At 35.0% G+C, this 19,321-nt stretch overlaps 1 protein-coding gene across 1 annotated transcript; it reads right to left on the bottom strand.

Annotated features, from left to right (window-relative positions):
• LOC126677941 (pollen-specific leucine-rich repeat extensin-like protein 3) lies at window positions 1–1,228 on the bottom strand. The gene is made up of 3 exons (XM_050372756.2): window positions 1,123–1,228; window positions 305–1,033; window positions 1–221 (listed from the first exon to the last, which is right to left on the bottom strand). Exons 1-3 carry the CDS (start codon window positions 1,196–1,198, stop codon window positions 190–192), a joined length of 837 nt encoding a protein of 278 aa, XP_050228713.1. The 5' UTR covers window positions 1,199–1,228; the 3' UTR covers window positions 1–189.
• Window positions 1,229–19,321: the final 18,093 nt, after the last annotated feature.

Genomic DNA, 19,321 nt, shown 5'->3' with positions numbered 1-19,321 from the left:
TAAAACAATAGGAACCGAGAGAAATGATAATAATTTCATAATGAAGACACCTAATCCATATAGTAAATTAATTACAAAAATTTAATATCTTTGAATAGAAAAATCTAAATACCAGTCCAATCTTCCATCAATTATTAATTTCTAAACTAGCTATTGTGGTTTATGTTGAACAAATTAGCGTCCATCCCATTAATTGTAAACAAAATGGCAACCATCATAACCTGTGAAGAGAGATTAGCCAAGGGTTATCAATTATTGAATAAGGAATTAATTAAATAATAAATTTATGAGTGAAGAAACTGACTTGGATCGACCGTAACAAGCATGGCAGTTCCTCCAAAGGAACAAGTTCCACCGGCCACTTTAGTCCTTTGCCAGTAACTATTAAAAGCGTAGGACGCATGAGCAAATAATGTATTGGGCGCGAAGCATGATCCGCTCGCCTGAATTGACTCACAATCGGCACCCGACCCGCATGCGTAGTTCATGGCTTCCAGAATTATTGGGTCCGGCACCGATGGCTTCGCAACACACCAAAGAGCTTGAGCTGAGGCTTTTCTTGGTGGTGGCGGTGCCGTTGGCGGGGGATACACTATCGGCGGTAGAAAAATTGTTGGTGTGGGAACAAATCCGGTCGGAGAGGGAACAATCCCAATTGGGCTCGGAACAAATCCGGTTGGAGAGGGAACGATCCCAATTGGGCTCGGAACAAATCCGCTTGGTGGGCTGGGCTCAAAAGAAGGTGGACTAAAACTGGGCCATGGTGGGCTTGGAGAGTAGATGATTGGACTAGGTAGAGATTGTGGTGGGGCGGGAGGGGGGCTAGTAGGTGAGCTTGGTGAGGGTAATTGTGGGGGATAAATGCAAAATGGAGGGGTGTTTTGGGGCAATGGAATTGGAGACAATGAATCATAGGGTGGTAAAGTAAAAGGGGAACTAACATAAGGGTATGTGGTAGTTTGTTTCTGAAGAAGTAATGAAGCCAAATCAAAGTGCTTTAATTTCTTTATCATATCCCTTGATTTTCTTGCTTCTGCTCACAAAGTTCAACATTCATTTTAATGTTTTAAAAACAGTTTAACTTAACAATAAAAAAACAACAATTGAATAGAAGAAGCATACCAGAATGAGTAAGAGAGAATAGCAGTGGCAGTAGTAGTAGTACAAAAATGGCTCTCTCCATATTCAAAGGACACATATCTTAAACACTGCAAACACGTATATAATGTATATATATATGCACAAGTTAAGGGAGAAGTGATCACTTTGCTACTCACTCACTTTGCTAACAAATGTGTGCATCAAGAAATGTCTTTTTGGTATATATGCTTTCCTTCACTCAACTCTTCGTTTTTTTGTTTTGCTTTCTTTCCACTCTTTCTATGTCTCACACATGTTCCTTTTTTTTGTATTTTTATCCTCCTCATATTTCCCTACTAGTTCATGCATGCATGTAAATCTCATCATTTAATTTATACATAACATAATTAAATAATAAAATAACTGCATTTTATGACTCATATTTCACAAAGTTAAATAATCCATAAATTAATCATGTGTAAAAATCTCGTTATTTTTGGTGGCAGATCCAGAAATTTTATATGGCGGGCTTTATTAAAGACATATTTCCAAAGTGTGTTACTAAAAACTTATTCCACTATTTATAAATTTAATAGAAAATAAAAATAAAATGTTAAATAAAAATGTATAATCATGTACCGTATATATATATATTTATATAATAAAAATGATTTAATAAATTAATTGAGTATATATAAAAAAACATGCGTACCGTAAATAATTTTAAGATTATTTTCAAAATATTTTATTTTCAGAAAGTAATTATAAAAAGGCCAAACCAATCTAGAGGTCCCTGTACTTTATATTTTTTTTGTAGGTCCTTATATTTCATTTTTTTATTATCTGATCACTCTATTTATCTATTTTTTTTCAGGTCCTTTTTTTTGAGTTTTTTCCAGTCCTTTTGTGTGACTGGAGGAAAAACAAATTATAAGTAGAGGGACTAGAAAAAAACTCAAAAAGGACCTGACAATAAAAAATATGCAAATACAGAGACCAAATAATACAAAAATAAAGTATAAGGACCTACGAAAAAAAAGTGTAAAGTACAGGAACCTTTAAATAGGTTAAGCCTTATAAAATTTGGGTCATAAATTGCTAATTACATTCGGTATCCAGTTTCATAAAATATTTACAAAAATACTCTTTTAACCAGCGTTTATTCTTTAAATACACCATAAGTACACTATAAATACAACATAAATACACTATAAATAACTAAGAACAAAAATAAAAAAACAGAAATTTTATTTTTTAAATTAACAGGGCAATTTGAAAAAAAAATGAGACATAATTATTTATAAAAATATCGGCACCACTGTAATTATTTTTTAAAAATAAAATATTTTGAAAGTTATCTCAATAATTTTCCACTTCAATTGCTTAAAATTTTAATTTATACCGAATAAATGAATGATCTTCAATTTTCAGTAAATACTACCGATGCACGATGTTTATTTTTAAATTTTTAAATTTGCAATTTTTATTAAACATATGCGACAATTTGAGATTTTAAAAAGATTTTTTTTAATTATTTTTTCTTGTTCAGTTTACGAAGAGTGTATTAAATTGTTTAATTAATAATATTTTTTATAATTGGGTAGAACCCATTGTAGACACCTATTTTACGGACAAGTAAAAAGTGATAAGCAACTGAAGCGTCAAATGATGATTTCCTGAAAAATTCGTCCGGGTGACGAGCTATCGATTTGCTTGTTGGAATCTAAACACACGCAATCGATGCATAGCTGTGAATTTGAAAGATTAAAATGTAATTAGCCTTAAATAGCCTATAAAAATCCAAATATTATATTCTAAGTCTAGTAATTGGACTAATTGCAATATATCATAAGTTTATGAGTGAATTTTCAAGTTTTATGGGCCCCTGTTGATTTTTTGAGCACTTTCAAGCACTAAAACTGACGTTTAAACATATTTTACTTAGCCACCAAGTGTTAGTACGGGAATTAATTAATTAAATGGGTCATGTTAAGAAAATTCACCAACTTTACACGTTTTCTCATTTTAATCACGTCGTTTAAAAATAGTTATTTTCATACACCAACAATTAATTTTTCTCAAATTCATACACCGTTTAAAAATCCGGCAAAAATTGCTGACGTGTCACACTATCTGGTTCGTTATGACATGTCACTATCTGGTTACAACTTATCAATTTTGCCACGTGTCTAATATTCTATTAGACGGGAGTACGTAAATTAAATTTAAGGATAAATTTAATTTACAAGTGTCCCTAAAAGTATATTGTGGCAATAGGATTTCAAATTTAATTTTTTTGGATATTTAAATTTGGATAATTATATAGTTAATGGGAATAAAATAAATTTATGAATTGGATGCAGAATAATTCATATGTCCCTTGTGAATATTTTTAGTGCCAATATTCGCAGAATATTTTAAAAAGGTTATCGTGAAAATTTTATAAAATTTAGAAGTAAAAATTTTATCAAGCGCGGTCAAAATGGACCTGATAAATCGAAAATGATTTATTAAAAATAAAATATAAATCGGATGAGAATAAAAATAATATTGTTATATATTTTATTAGATTTGTGGGTAAATTTTTAAGAAATTCGAAAGTCATTTCCGTTTGAGCTACGAATGATAAATTAAGAAGTTGGTTTAAAGTTCATGATTCAACTAGTACTAAATGGCACTTTAACCAACCTTGTATATATATAACATTTCATTTCAAATATTAGCATCAAGACCTCATTCTTTCATTTTGAAAGAAAAGGAAGATCAACTTGCTCTCCAGAGATGTGCGGGCTAGGGTTTTTGAGCGTTTCCGACCGTTTTTCGATTCTAACTCCAATTCTTCGATGATTACTCAAACAATCGAGGTATTAAATTCGTATTAAACGTTTATTTTGATATATTTTGATATTTTTTTTATAAACGATTACCGATTGATTAATCATTTAAACGTCCGAATTGTGAATTGATTGTGTGTACGTGTATAAAACGTTGAAATAGGACGTTTTTAACGTTTTGGACAAAAATAGAACGTCGAAACGGCCTGGGAATTGATTTTCCCAGGGTTGCGCTTGCCGTGCAAACGCACAGCAAGCTGTGCGAACGCGCAGTAGGTGTTGTGCGCCCACACAGGGCATTCTATGCGAGCGCACAGCCAGCCAACTCTGCTCCCGCACAGCTGGTTTTGTGGAGACGCACATTGGCTATTGCGAAAGGGCACGTTGGGGGATTTCCAAGGTTTGACGGTGGTCTTCCTGGGGGCGATTCCGAGGGATTTTTGCCTAATAACCTGAGTTGTTGTCCGATCGAACCTAAAATATTTTAAGTAAATTTTTTTAAACCTAATCCTTGAGACTTTTAAAATGGGATTTTAAAAGTAAAGCTAAACGTTTGAAAAAGACTTTAAAAGAGTTAAAGTCAACGTTTAATTGGTTTAAAACATTTTGCAATCGGCTTTGCTAAATAAGTAGTATAAAACTGTGAATTGTTTTGGCAATTAAGTCCATACTATTAAATGATTTTAATTAGATATGCTATTCCTAAGGAGACTTCTAGAGCGAAGTCTAAACGTTATCTCGAGGTGAAAATGGTTTAAATGATTTTTAAAAGAACGAGATCATAAGTGCTATATGTTATGTGATTTCATGCTTTGTCTGGAACTAGGTTCCCGGACCTAGATGTTTATACCAGAAATAAGTATTGATGTTTGTCTTGTGTGTTTTGTATGTTTGATCCGACTAGCTGTCCAACAATCATACCAGGACTCAGGCGTGTCTGTCACACATATGACGTTGCTAAGTAGTGACTTAGTATTACTGTGAGTTTATGTCACGATCCGATTTCCCCCTCGAAACTCGAGCCGAGACCGGCACTAGGGAATGGGAATGGTTGTTCCGAAACCCGTAGCAAGGCTAAAATCTCTATTAATATTTCGCAAATATAAATCTAGATCGTACATCGCGTACGACCCGTTTTGAGAAAACACCTTTAAAATAATTGTTTTTCCGTTTAACGTGGAATACACATTCTGAAACTATTCATATAAGCGAAATCGCGTTTTCAGAAATGCTGGTTGAATAACCCTAGTTATTCTGACCCACGCGCATTTCTGAAAAATCGGTGCGGTGGTACAGGGACCTAGCTCACGTGCCTTGCCTCGCAGGCAGCCCTGTTTCAAACCGCGCACCCTAACAATATGTTTAATAAAATATATCGAACACTTTCCTTTTTAAAGCGTTATATCAAACATATTAAAAACATGCACAACAGGTACACAAACATAAGGCCAGCTAAACTATACACAGTGTATTTGCAGACCAAAGACACGAAGCTTGGCCCACCCGTAGGGGACACCATAAAACACCATATGCCTATTAAGTAGCCACTTATTAAAGTTAGACAAAGTCAGGTTACTATCAGAGTATATAGACAGAGGAACCATGACGTGGCCACAGGCATATCAAACCTATATACACTATTGCAGCATCTAAGAGTTTAAAGTGTTATTTATATAACAACAAGATAAGCTTCCCTGATGAAAAAGGGTGGAAGCTCGACCAAACCCGGTAGCTAGGTACCTGAAAATGATATACAACAACGGGGTCAGAAATATAAATATTTCTGAGTGAGTAGATAGGTTTATAGTTAAATACCAAAATCGCATATAGACAAAATATCGATATATAAAAATATTACCAGTCCTCGATCCAAATGAAACCTTAGTCCTGTTACGTTATAGTGCTATCATATATAATGCATATGCACAACTCTTGTTTAATACAGGATGTGCTGTATACATATGTATCACAACCATCTTGACTCTGTATAGGGTTGCTGGGCCGGAACTTAAATCACTGCCACCTCAGGACTACCCATTAGGTTTAAGCCGCTTAGCAAGCATCTGGCTTAAAACCTAATCTCAATATGTATGCTTGTAATATTTACCTCTCATCTAGTTCATTAACACCGATGATCACACAATCCTATTGTTGCCCAATAGATAGCTCGTTTCAGTGGATCTTCCTTGGCTAAGTTTCATACTTAGTGCGATTTATAGATTTAAAACAATTGAACACTAATATTCAAAAGTAAACAAATGAACTCATAAACACCGCTAGGTCTGGAACTTAATCCTGTGGTTGTGGTCAGACTGCTCGCTAGCTGGTAGGACTAAACACACAAAGAAAACAGGATAAAATACATCAATATATGTTTTCTATAAAATTTCTAGGTCCTTAGACCCAGATCTAGGTCAAACATTTAATCATTTAAACATATAGCACTTATGGTCTCTTTTCTTTTTTTAAAACCATATTATAAATTCTCGTTTTGAGAAAACGTTCTAACTTCTCTATAGAAGTTATTTTAGGTATCAAAATACCTAAAGAAAACCATTTTTAGTATAGACCTAATTGTCAAAACAATTCTCGGTCATATACTAGGTATTTAGCCAAACCGATTGCTAAATCTTTAAAACCGTTTAAACGTTGACTTTAACTCTTTTAAAGTCTCATATAAACGTTTTACTTTAATTTTAAAATCTTTTTTTAAAAGTCTTTAGGTTTATGTTATAAAACTCTTTCACTTTCTTCCAAAAGAAGTTATCGTTTAAAACGTTTTGAGATCAACGAAACTACGTCACGTTCTTAGGGGAAAAAGCCCCGAAAAGTCCCCATTTCGTCAAGGTCTCGGCATGGTGCACGACCGTGCACCTTGGGTGCATGATTGTGCACCTCAAGGTAGTGCACGATCGTGCACAATTGGTGCACGTTCATGCAACCTAGATGGTGCACGTTCGTGCACCTTAGTGCACGTTCGTGCACCAAATGGTGCACGTTCGTGCACCCGAGTGCACAGCCCCGGGAAAGTCAATTTCCCGGACTTTCCGACGTGCTTTAACTCCGTTTTTCCGCCCCTAACACGTATACACATTCCAATCTATCCATATTCACGTTCAAAACGTAAAAATAATACATTTACGTTCGATTCGATACGGTGACCGTTTATAAACGAATATATATTCAAAATATATCGATATATATCAAAATAAACGTTTAATATGGGTTTAATACCTCGATTACTTGAGTAATCGTTGAAGAAACGGAGTTAGAATCGAGAAACAGACGAAGCGGCGCGGAAACCCTAATCGCCGAAGTGTTTCAGAGGAAGCAGGTAAATATTTCTTTCAAAAATGAAAGAATGAAGCTGTGGGCTTCATTTAGATAGCAAATGGTTATATATATAGGATTGGCTAAAGTATGTTTTAGTACTAGCTCAATCATGCACTTTAAACCAACTTTTAAACTAGTCGTTCGTAGCCAAAACGTAAACGATTTCCAAATTTCGTGAAAATTTTACCAAAAATCAAATAAAATATAATAAGAAGAAAAATATAATTTTATTCCCATCCGACTTATATTTTATTCTTAATAAATTATTTTTGATTTTTTAAGCCCGCATTGACTGCGCTTGATAAAATTTCTGCTTCCAAATTTTATCAAATTTTCACGATAAACTTTTTAAATATTTTGCGAATATTAGCACCAAAAATATTTGCTAGGGACTTATAAATTATTCTGCACCCAATTCATAAATCCATATTCTCTCCGTTAACTATATAACTAATCAAATTTAAATTTTAAAAATTTAAATTTTCAATCCTATAGCCATAATAAAAATATAGGGACATTTGTAAATTAAATTTATCTTTAAATTTAATTTACCTACTCACGTCTAATGAAATATTAGACACGTGGCTATATTTTAATTCTTAAATTTACGAGTTATTACATTCTCTCCCCCTTATATAAATTCGTCCTCGAATTTACATATACTCACTTTTTTACTTATAATTCAAACTTCACTTATACTTAATCTCACTTCATGCTTTGGAAAGCATAGTACCATCTTGACTGGTGTTACCAATTATATCCCTCTTTCTCACTGTTGTTCATATCATCTGTTTGAGCTTCCATTCTGCAAACAGATTATCCACTTTATATATTTCTGTTGATCCTATAATAACTTGTATAGAATACCTTTTACTCCTTAGTTTAGCATTGCAACGCATTCCAAAAACTAATCTCTAGTGTCTTTCTTTCTCCAAGTGATCCAAATAGGTAGGTATAAGTTAACATCATTTAACTTACTCCATGGTTATCGTAAAACTAGGTTACCTTTACTAGTTTTCGATAACTCCACTTTTAATATATCACCTTTGTGCACCTCTTTATTTTATTTTTCCTTCTTTTGTTTTCTTTTCAACCTTAGTTGTTTGTTTATGGCTCATCTTATTATTGAGATGACTTTTAGTATGTTTTATGATTACTGTTTCATAAACTAACTACTCATATTTTAGTTTCCTTACATTTCTATACCTTGTATAGAATGTTCTTTATTTCATCCTCAATCTATAGTAACTTCCTGTTACAGATTGGGTAATTGATCTTCTCTCTTGCAGGAATGTGGTTGAATAGGTGTGGGTGTGGTTATAATCTAATCATCTCATATGAAACACTTTCTAACTTACCCCACATACATAGCATCCTTGTTCACAGCTAACAGTTTTCATAACTGTGCTATAGTTGTTACTATCGTGATTAATTAACTGACTATCAACTTTAGCTCCATTTTTTTTAAAACATTTCATTGTTAAAAAAAAACAAATGTTTATTAAGTAATTTCCACTTTTAGTTGGCGATGCTTTACGCATTACTGGCCCAACACTTAAAATACATGTACATTACACGTATATTTCCGTTACCAGTCAGCTTAGACTTCACAGTCATAAGGCTCGGTTCTCGGAATTTATCTTTTGAAATTACTGTCTCAATACAGTTTTCAAATTCATTTTTTTTATACATATATGGAGCTTATGTTGATAATTCCAAGTTAATTAAAATTTATACTTATTATCGTGATCACTTGCGTTTTTGGCTCACTGCCAAAATTCAGGCAAGTTTCACAACATCACCTTCATCTTCGAGCATTATCTATCTTTCTGTTCGTCGATCGCAACGGTTAAAACTTAAATAACCGTCCTAAGATTATCATACCCCAATATCAAACCGATCTAACGGTTCGATTATTATTTAATGGGGTTTTACTATACTCTGTTAGTTTCCAGATTATTTCTGAAACTTACTCCTTGAGTTCTTTATCTCTTTCTTACCTTGATAACATTTCTATCTTATGTTAATACAACGTTTATTATACTGTTTAAGTATATTGTTTATTCATTAAATAATTAATAATTAATTATTAATGAATACTTTATTTGACATGACTTCTCAAAGTCTGTCAGTCGTTGATATAATCAACGATTCTCTTTATTCAAATCAGAACTAGTAGTGTAACTACTTGGTTTTGAGAATTATATTCCTTTTCATCATCTTTCTTTTAGTTATTCGTTGTTGTTTATTGGTTACGTGCTGAGGTTTACTCCTCTTAGACTTATGAGTTTTGGTTTATCTAACCACTCATTTGGATTCAAGAGATATGTCCATTACTGACATCTGCTCTGTCTGTAAGACCAATCTCAGATCCATTTTAATTAAACACACATGTATGACTTTGTTCACCGACAGTTATTTGAAGTCAAACTAACCGAGTTGTGTTTAATTAGATCCTATTCTCTCTTATCTTAATCGCAATTATCTTCTATTATCTACTCTTGAACTTTTATTAATCATAAAAGTCCATTATTAGACTTATATCTCAGTCTTTCTCAGAGTAAAAATGTAAATTCTCACTTCCTACTCTTCTCAATCTTTATTAATTTCTGATGTTTCAAAATGAAACATTAGAATCCAGATCTTTATTGTTTATTATGAACAATAAAAATCACAACATCTTATCTTCGCTATCTTGTATCCTACCTTGACTTTATTACAGAGTTTTCGTTAAAATACGCTTACATTTTAAAACAAACACAGTTTGTTTTATAAACAAATGGTTTCTCAAACCAATCATTTCAAATATATGTGCATATACACATATTCACCCACATATACAAGTATATGTGTGTACCAGCTGGATTTTTTTTAAATTCATCTCTTCAAAACTGTGAATCTAACAATTCACATTTTAAAACTTTTGTACAATTGTGGCTCAGGGTGATGACTTCTCTCATCCCCAAAGAGTTGCTATATAATCCAATTTTTCTTTGATATACTAATATACATGATGCATGTCCTAACAAAATCATTTTGTATAAGTATATGGAATTCAAGTATTCCTTTTTCTATAGTGATCGTTGCAATGTGCATTCATGATGCATCTGAGCACAATAATACATTCTTTTAAAATAAAACTGCATACTCACTCTGTAAGCTTCTTTCAAACTACTTCTCCGTAATATTTCAAGTTTCTTAATCCTAATACTTTATCCTCACATTAGGATTATTATTGCTTCACATCATTTGATTGATTATCAATAGTTATGGATTTTTATTTTCAGGATGCACGTTTCTAACATCCCTAACTTATCAATTCTCATTTATCATTTAACTTTTAATGTTTACTTATATGTGTATTTCTTTTTGTTTTAAGGATATGATTTATATCTATAGTTTATGTTTTCCAATTCTAATGCGAATACTGAAAACACATAAACAGACTAACTTAAACATCAAACACATAACTAAACATTACCTGACGATGATCGCGAAGACTGAAACGCCTCACGAATCATCAGGCCTTTACCTCGCCCTCCGTGGAATTTCAGTTTTCCCTTATCCTTTCCCCCTCGCGAAACAAAATAGGGGTTGTAGTGCCTCGCGGGTCTAGAGTTTCCTACCCTAGGATATGTAGCAGTAGGTTCTTCAGGTTTGGTGTAATAGTACGGCTGGAGGGGTATGTCGTTCCTCCTCAACTTACTCTCTATCTGCTTTGCACATCCAGCCAGATATGCTACAGAATCAGACTTTACTGCCATGAGTTCCTCGAACTCAGGCCCCAAACCTTTAACGTATCTACTTGCAACTTCCTCACCATCACGAACTAACTCGGGTACTTCTTCGCATGAACGCATAAACTCAACAGTATATGCCTCCACATTCAAATCTTCCCTAGTATACTTGTCCATATAATCCCTCAGCCTATCCAAACTGTGGTTCTCTTGCACCTCCCACTCGCTCACGTATTCCCACGACTGATTTGGCGAGTGTCTTATTTGCTGTTGAACCCTACTTAGATGGTCCACCTCAGCTAAGAACTCTTTTACCTTAAATCCCAAATAAGCCGATGTAGCAGTCGATTCAGACACAGAACTATGACTATTTCCAGCACTATTTATGTCTTCATTCAACATTCTCTCTAATTCCTCTACTCCAATAGCATCCTCCCATATATCCATGTCGCATGCTGATGTTGAGTCAACAACCTCTATGGGAACAAATGTTTCAGGTATAACACGAAAACCTGGTACATTATGTGGATCAGACCCCACATGCGTATGAGCTCTACTTGGCCCAGACATACTCGAAACACATGAAATTTTCAGCGTAAGTGCCGTATGTAATAGTTGTAGAAAAATCACATTTTCATATAATAGGTATCAACTATCAAACCCATATAAGCAAAACATATAATAATTAAACACACTTCAGAGAAAATCTAACTATTTTGTCGAACAAAAATTCTGAGGAAATCTTCGCTTTGTCCTGTATTCAAACAGAACCATTCCCTTCGAATACTGGTCATCTGTTTTGACCATTTCGCTCCATGATTATAACGTGTTTCCAGCTTAGGAACATCTCACATGTTCTATCAGTTGTAACGTGTCTCGAACACAAGAACAACTCATATGTTCCTGATCAAAACATCAATACACACTACACACATGTATAGTTGCTATGTATAGCTGAATGTATTCAATAACTGACAACTGATCAAGACATGACTTGAATCCTATATTGCTGCACTAGTTCACTTGGAATTCTTATGACTTCTAGTACCTCTACTTAACATAAATCAGCAACAATCCTTTGGACATTCAAGTCCTAAAACATTGCTCTGATACCACAATTGTCACGACCCGATTTCCCCCTCAAAACTCGAGCCGAGACCGGCGCTAGGGAATGGGAATGGTTGTTCCGAAACCCGTAGCAAGACTAAAATCTCTATAAATTTTTCGCAAATATAAATCTAGATCGTACATCGCGTATGACCCGTTTTCAGAAAACACCATTAAAATAATTGTTTTTCCTTTTAACGTGGAATACACATTTTGAAACTATTCATATAAGCGAAATCGCGTTTTCAGAAATGCTGGTTGAATAACCCTAGTTATTCTGACCCACGCGCATTTCTGAAAAACCGGTGCGGTGGTACAAGGACCTAGCTCACGTGCCTTGCCTTGCAGGCAGCCCTGTTTCAAACCGCGCACCCGAACAATATGTTTAATAAAATATATCGATTAGTTTCCTTTTTAAAGCGTTATATCAAACATATTAAAAACATGCACAGCAGGTACACAAACATAAGGCCAGCTAAACTATACACAGTGTCTTTGCAGACCAAAGACACGAAGCTTGGCCCACCCGTAGGGGACACCATAAAACACCATATGCCTATTAAGTAGCCACTTATTAAAGTTAGACAAAGTCAGGTTACTATCAGAGTATATAGACAGAGGAACCATGACGTGGCCACAGGCATATTAAACCTATATACACTATTGCAGCATCTAAGAGTTTAAAGTGTTATTTACATAACAACAAGATAAGCTTCCCTGATGAAAAAGGGTGGAAGCTCGACCAAACCCGGTAGCTAGGTACCTGAAAATGATATACAACAACGGGATCAGAAATATAAATATTTCTGAGTGAGTAGATAGGTTTACAGTTAAATACCAAAATTGCATATAGACAAAATATCGATATATAAAAATGTTACCAGTCCTCGATCCAAATGAAACCCTAGTCCTGTTACGTTATAGTGCTATCATATATAATGCATATGCACAACTCTTGTTAAATACAGGATGTGCTGTATACATATGTATCACAGCCATCTTGACTCTGTATATGGTTGCTGGGCCGGAACTTAAATCACTGCCACCTCAGGACTACCCATTAGGTTTAAGCCGCTTAACAAGCATCTGGCTTAAAACCTAATCTCAATATGTATGCTTGTAATATTTACCTCTCATCTAGTTCATTAACACCGGTGATCACACAGTCCTATTGTTGCCCAATAGATAGCTCGTTTCAGTGGATCTTCCTTGGCTAAGTTTCATACTTAGTGCGATTTATAGATTTAAAACAATTGAACACTAATATTCAAAAGTAAACAAATGAACTCATAAACACCGCTAGGTCTGGAACTTAATCCTGTGGTTGTGGTCAGACTGCTCGCTAGCTGGTCGGACTTAACACACAAAGCAAACAGGATAAAATACATCAATATATGTTTCCTATAAAATTTCTAGGTCCTTAGACCCAGATCTAGGTCAAACATTTAATCATCTAAACATATAGCACTTATGGTCTCTTTTCTTTTTTTAAAACCATATTATAAATTCTCGTTTTGAGAAAACGTTCTAACTTCTCTCTAGAAATTATTTTAGGTATCACAATACCTAAAGAAAACCATTTTTAGTATAGACCTAATTGTCAAAACAATTCTCGATTATATACTAAGTATTTAGCCAAACCGATTGTTAAATCTTTAAAACCGTCTAAACGTCGACTTTAATTCTTTTAAAGTCTCATATAAACGTTTTACTTTACTTTTAAAATCTCCTTTTAAAAGTCTTTAGGTTTATGTTATAAAACTCTTTCACTTTCTTCTAAAAGAAGTTATCGTTTAAAACGTTTTTGGATCAACGAAACTACGTCACGTTCTTAGGGCAAAAAGCCCCGAAAAGTCCCCATTTTGTCAAGGTCTCAGCATGGTGCACGACCGTGCACCTTGGGTGCATGATTGTGCACCTCAGGGTAGTGCACGATCGTGCACAATTGGTGCACGTTCGTGCACCCCAGATGGTGCACGTTCGTGCACCTTAGTGCACGTTCGTGCACCAAATGGTGCACGTTCGTGCACCCGAGTGCACAGCCACGGGAAAGTCAATTTCCCGGGCTTTACGACGTGCTTTAACTCCGTTTTTCCGCCCCTAACACGTATACACATTCCAATCTATCCATATTCACGTTCGATACGTTAAAATAATATGTTTACGTTCGATTTGATACGGTAACCGTTTATAAATGAATATATATTCGAAATATATCGATATATATCAAAATAAACGTGTAATACGGGTTTAATACCCCGATTACTTGAGTAATCGTTGAAGAAACGGTGTTTGAATCGAGAAACGGACGAAGCGGCGCGGAAACCCTAATCGCCGAAGTGTTTCAGAGGAAGCAGATGAATATTTCTTTCAAAAATGAAAGAATGAAGCTGTGGGCTTCATTTAGATAGCAAATGGCTATATATATAGAATTGGCTAAAGTATGTTTTAGTACTAGCTCAATCATGCACTTTAAACCAACTTCTAAACTAGTCGTTCGTAGCCAAAACGTAAACGATTTCCAAATTTCGTGAAAATTTTACCAAAAATCAAATAAAATATAATAAGAATAAAAATATAATTTTTATTCCCATCCGACTTATATTTTATTCCTAATAAATCATTTTTGATTTATTAAGCCCGCATTGACTGCGCTTGATAAAATTTCTGCTTCCAAATTTTATCAAATTTTTACGATAACCTTTTTAAAATATTTTGCGAATATTAGCACCAAAAATATTCGCTAGTGACTTATGAATTATTTTGCACCCAATTCATAAATCCATATTCTCTCCGTTAACTATATAACTAATCAAATTTAAATTCTAAAAATTTAAATTTACAATCCTATAGCCATAATAAAAATATAGGGACATTTGTAAATTAAATTTATCTTTAAATTTAATTTACCTTCACCCGTCTAATAAAATATTAGACACGTGGCTATATTTTAATTCTTAAATTTCCGGGTTTTTACAATTTACGTGTTTACTTTTGAATATCAGTATTCAACTGTTTTAAATCCATAATCGCAGTAGTATAAACTTGCCAAGAGAGGTCCATTGGAACGAGCTACCTATTGGGCAGCAATAGGGTTGCGTGATCACCGACACTGATTCTAGATATCCTTCTGTCGAGGTGTAGAGGTATGTATGTCGTGTTAAGTCATGGGGAAAGTGAATGCACTGACTTCACGGGTAAACCTTGAGACAACAGTAATAGGGTTACGATCGCAGGCAAAACCACGATGGCAGTTTCATAATTACGGTCAAGGTACCAGAGATACAGAACTTGACGGCAATGATTAATTTCACGGCCCTTAGTTTGTAGTCTGTAAGCTCGTAATGTCAGTGTGTCTATTAGGACATTTATGGACTAGGGTTTCTTATGGATCGAAAAATCGGTAATATTTTATATATATGATGCGATTTTGGTATTTATCTGTAAACTGTTTACTAACTCAGAAATATTTATATTTATGACCCCGTTGTTGTTTCCCATTTTCAGGCAATGTGCTTTGAGGTCTGTTGAGCTTCCACATTCCTGCTTCAGGGAGAGCTCTTCTTTTTGGGTATTGTACATATTGTTTTTTACTCTTAGAACACTGCAATAGTATAGGTTTGATATGCCAGTAGCCGTGCCACTAGTCCTCTCTCTTGATACTCTGATAGGATCTAGTGCACGTGTGTATACCTTTTGGGTGGCTGTGTATTGGCATATTGTATATAGTTACCGAATCGGCCTTATGTGTTTTTGGGAGGGTCAAAAACTGTATGTTTTATATACGCCGGATATGCGTAACTGGTTCGCTATGTATTTTAATATTTTTTAATACCACCATTGCAAGACATAAAGGTGTTCACATTATTTTATTAAACATATTAGCAGTGGTGTGTGGTTTGGAACAGGGTTGCCTATGTGTTAAGGCATGCAAGAGATAAGTCCCTGGTTTCCAGTGTTTACCACGCCAGGTTTCGAGAGGCAAGCGAGGGTTGAGATAGTACGGTTATCTAACAAGTACTTCTGAAAATCATAATTTTGCTTGTATTTATATTTCATAAATCGTGTTACGTTAAAAGAAAAAAAGTTTTAACGGTATTTTCTGAAAACAAATCGTATGCGAGATGCGATATTTTAATAATATTTGCAAAATATTTCTAGAGGTTCTAGGCTTGCTACGGGTTTTGGAACAAATATTTCTATTCCCTACCGCCGGTCGTGACTTGGATTAGGGTGGAATTCGGGTCGTGACATAAATGGAAATTTAACTCAATCCTATTTCTAAGAAACTTATCAACGTACTCTTTGATCTGCCCTACACCTAATCTCACCTTTATAAATAATACTGCTAGACAACCTAGCCAAAGGTCAGACCAGAGCACAAAAATCACATACTCACAAATAAACTCCAAACCCTAGAAAAACCCTAGTTGGCCGAACACCCCCCTCACACACACACACTAATCGCACTCAATTCCAGTCCTGAAAACAAGTTGAGACATTTTAATCTTTCAAATTCAAAGCTACTATGCATGATTTGGAGCTAGATTCTACATCCAATTTGCCAGTAAACGAGTCCAAGACTCAGAACGGTACTTCTGAGGACCCTATTTACCTTTTATCACTTTTCATCCATAATCGTCGGTTTATATGATCTAGGTTGCATGGTTAGCTTAGTTTCATAATTTTGTTAACAATTGTCATAATTGTTATTTTCTATGAATTACCATAACTGCTATAAAATTATAAGATCCATGTTTTAGCTCCGTCCTAATATTTTTGATCCATTAATTTTTAATCTCTCTAATTTCAGTACTTAAAAGCATGTTAGAGATGAACTACCTCTTATTTGCATTCTTGACGTGTCTGTCCTTTTAGTGTATAAACTGCTTTGAAAATTGTGATTTATGGTGTTTAATGACTGTTTAATCATTATAAATTAGTTCCAGAATATTTTGATGTCTTTTCCTGAGTGTTTGATGTGTTTTTGAGCATTTTTTCATGAAAAACGAAACTGATGTCCCTCCACACATCGCCGCTTCCGATTTGAACTACCGCCGCCACCACTTTCGAGTGGCTCCGCCGCCACTCCCAGTGGCGCGGTGCTCACCTCCTCCCTTGCCCATAATTCAACCCCCAAATCTTCCCAGACACAATCCGACTTTGTCTTTATGTTTCGAGGCTCGTTTGAGCTCGGAATTTGTTTGAGCCCACGTTTATGGTTTCTAATGTACTTTTAGATTATGTATTGTAATGGGTCAATATTTGTTTATTTTGTGCCTCGAAGCCCAAAATTTTAATCCATTAAGCCAACCGGGCCTTGAAGCCCACAACCGACGAGTACAACAACTATTAGAAGGGTTTCTGGGTTCACATGAACTCAAAATCGACCCTGGTTTGTGCCATTGGAACCGCATCAACGAGACGAACAACTTTTGTGTCATTCCAAGAACCAATTCTGACCACACTGACAGTAAAAATGCGCGAGTCTCAATCGTTCAAAATCAAAGAGGTTTAAAAGTATTCCTAACCTTGCATGTTTATCCAACTGCGCATGAGTACGTTGAAACTGTTTATCAATTTCCAAAAGCATGCCAAATCCAATATTAATAAGCTAAAGGAATAACCACGTTAATTTAGCAAATCAAATTTAATCCAGCCAACCACCTAGACATCTTAGGATTGCATCGAAAATGTAATTAGAGGTTATATAGTATTTCAAGAACGACTTAATAAAAATAATCAGACTTAGACATCCAGTTAAGGCTTTGTGAAAATATCCAGACCAGTCAATACTTGACTATTTGTTAGAAACCGCCAGGGTTTAGATGAATGTTTAGAGGTAACTGCTACTTGCCTTAAATGCCAGTCCAGGTCAAGTCATATGTGCGTCAAACGTGTTTACTGCTTTCAAAAAGTGTTTACATTTCCAGCAATATATCATATGAACTGCAATGTATGTCAAAATGATACTATATGTCTAGTAAGTAAAAATGAAAATTGATAAGCCAATCACACGAGTCGGGATAGGTCCATGAACCCGGTGTTTTGGTCCGGCGTACGGTAATCTTACCCACAAGCAAGTAAGGTTTTCAAGTTTGTATAAAAGGCATTTTCTTGCTGAGCTATGTGGCGACTCCACACTTATTTCAAAATTTGTCCAGAATAGAGTCATGTCATAAGACTGAGCGAATAGGAACCACGAAACCCCTGCTTCCGCTCACACCCGTTGTTAGATTTAACAAATCAATTAAAATCCTTCTCCCAGAAAATCTCACAAATTCCGCCTCACACCCCGCAATTTGTGCTATAACTTCCACTGCATCCTCTATTATCCTAACCTTACCGTATTTTAATAGTCGTCGTTGAAAAATTCTTTGTTTATTTGTTGTCGGCGGTGGACATCTCTCTATGAAGTGCAATTTTAAAATTGGACGGTATTAAAACAAAAGAGGATGATGTAAATAAAGGGTAAAATTGTCTTATTTTAGTTAGCCTTGTGGCTGTGTCTACTGAAAGGAGTTTCCACTAGAATGGTTATTGGAGATTTGACTAAGCGAAGGAATTTCCACTAGAATGGTTATCAGAGATTTGACTAAGCGAAAGAGTTTCACTTAATCATATTTGTTATTTTAGGTCTGGCCCAACAGGAAGTTTTGAAATTTTGGTTTTTGAAACTGGAAAATTTGTTAGGCTGGACCTAAGACTAAGATCGAAAGAGTAGTTTATGAAACACTGATTTGGAATCATTACATTGACAGTCATGCCTCAAGTACAATCATTATATTAGGTTGATCCTAGAGGTTAGTGTCTAAGATGAATGCATGTGGGCTGAGTCATTGGATTTTGGTAGTAACGGATTTAAGGCTCCCACAGACAGATATACCTTTGATAAGTCTCCTCAATCACGAGTACAAACGACCGAGGAACTGGGTTGTGAGTGATACTGCTCCGCATAAGACATTTTGGGCAATGGAGTGCAAGTCCAGAGCGTGAGATCGACTATGAGTATCGGGGCTGGATAGGGACTCTTAGAGAGTAGGTGAGAAGAGAAATTCCTAATGCAGTGCAACAAGTGCGAATATGTCTGGAAAATAAAGCTGGTGATTGATAAGGCGCAAGCCGTGCGGTTTAGGTCCATGACAACCGTTTTTGAAAAAAATTCTAAAAACATTTTTATGTTTATGTTTTAAAAATAGTTGATTTTAATCCCAGTGGAGTCGCCACTGT

This window comes from Mercurialis annua, linkage group LG4 (genome assembly GCF_937616625.2).
Source record: "Mercurialis annua linkage group LG4, ddMerAnnu1.2, whole genome shotgun sequence".
In the NCBI taxonomy this organism is placed as follows: domain Eukaryota; kingdom Viridiplantae; phylum Streptophyta; class Magnoliopsida; order Malpighiales; family Euphorbiaceae; genus Mercurialis; species Mercurialis annua.
The sequence above is the reverse complement of the archived record's forward strand: the minus strand, read 5'-3'. Positions and strand labels throughout refer to the sequence as shown.

What these genes read in the sequence shown, in the direction of transcription:
- LOC126677941 (XM_050372756.2), bottom strand. Translation starts at nt 1,198, where the DNA reads ATGTGTCCTTTGAATATGGAGAGAGCCATTTTTGTACTACTACTACTG. An exon ending in ATTCTCTCTTACTCATTCTG is followed by an intron (nt 1,034 to 1,122) that starts GTATGCTTCTTC and finishes CTTTGTGAGCAG; the next exon opens with AAGCAAGAAAATCAAGGGAT. An exon ending in GCTTGTTACGGTCGATCCAA is followed by an intron (nt 222 to 304) that starts GTCAGTTTCTTC and finishes CTCTCTTCACAG; the next exon opens with GTTATGATGGTTGCCATTTT.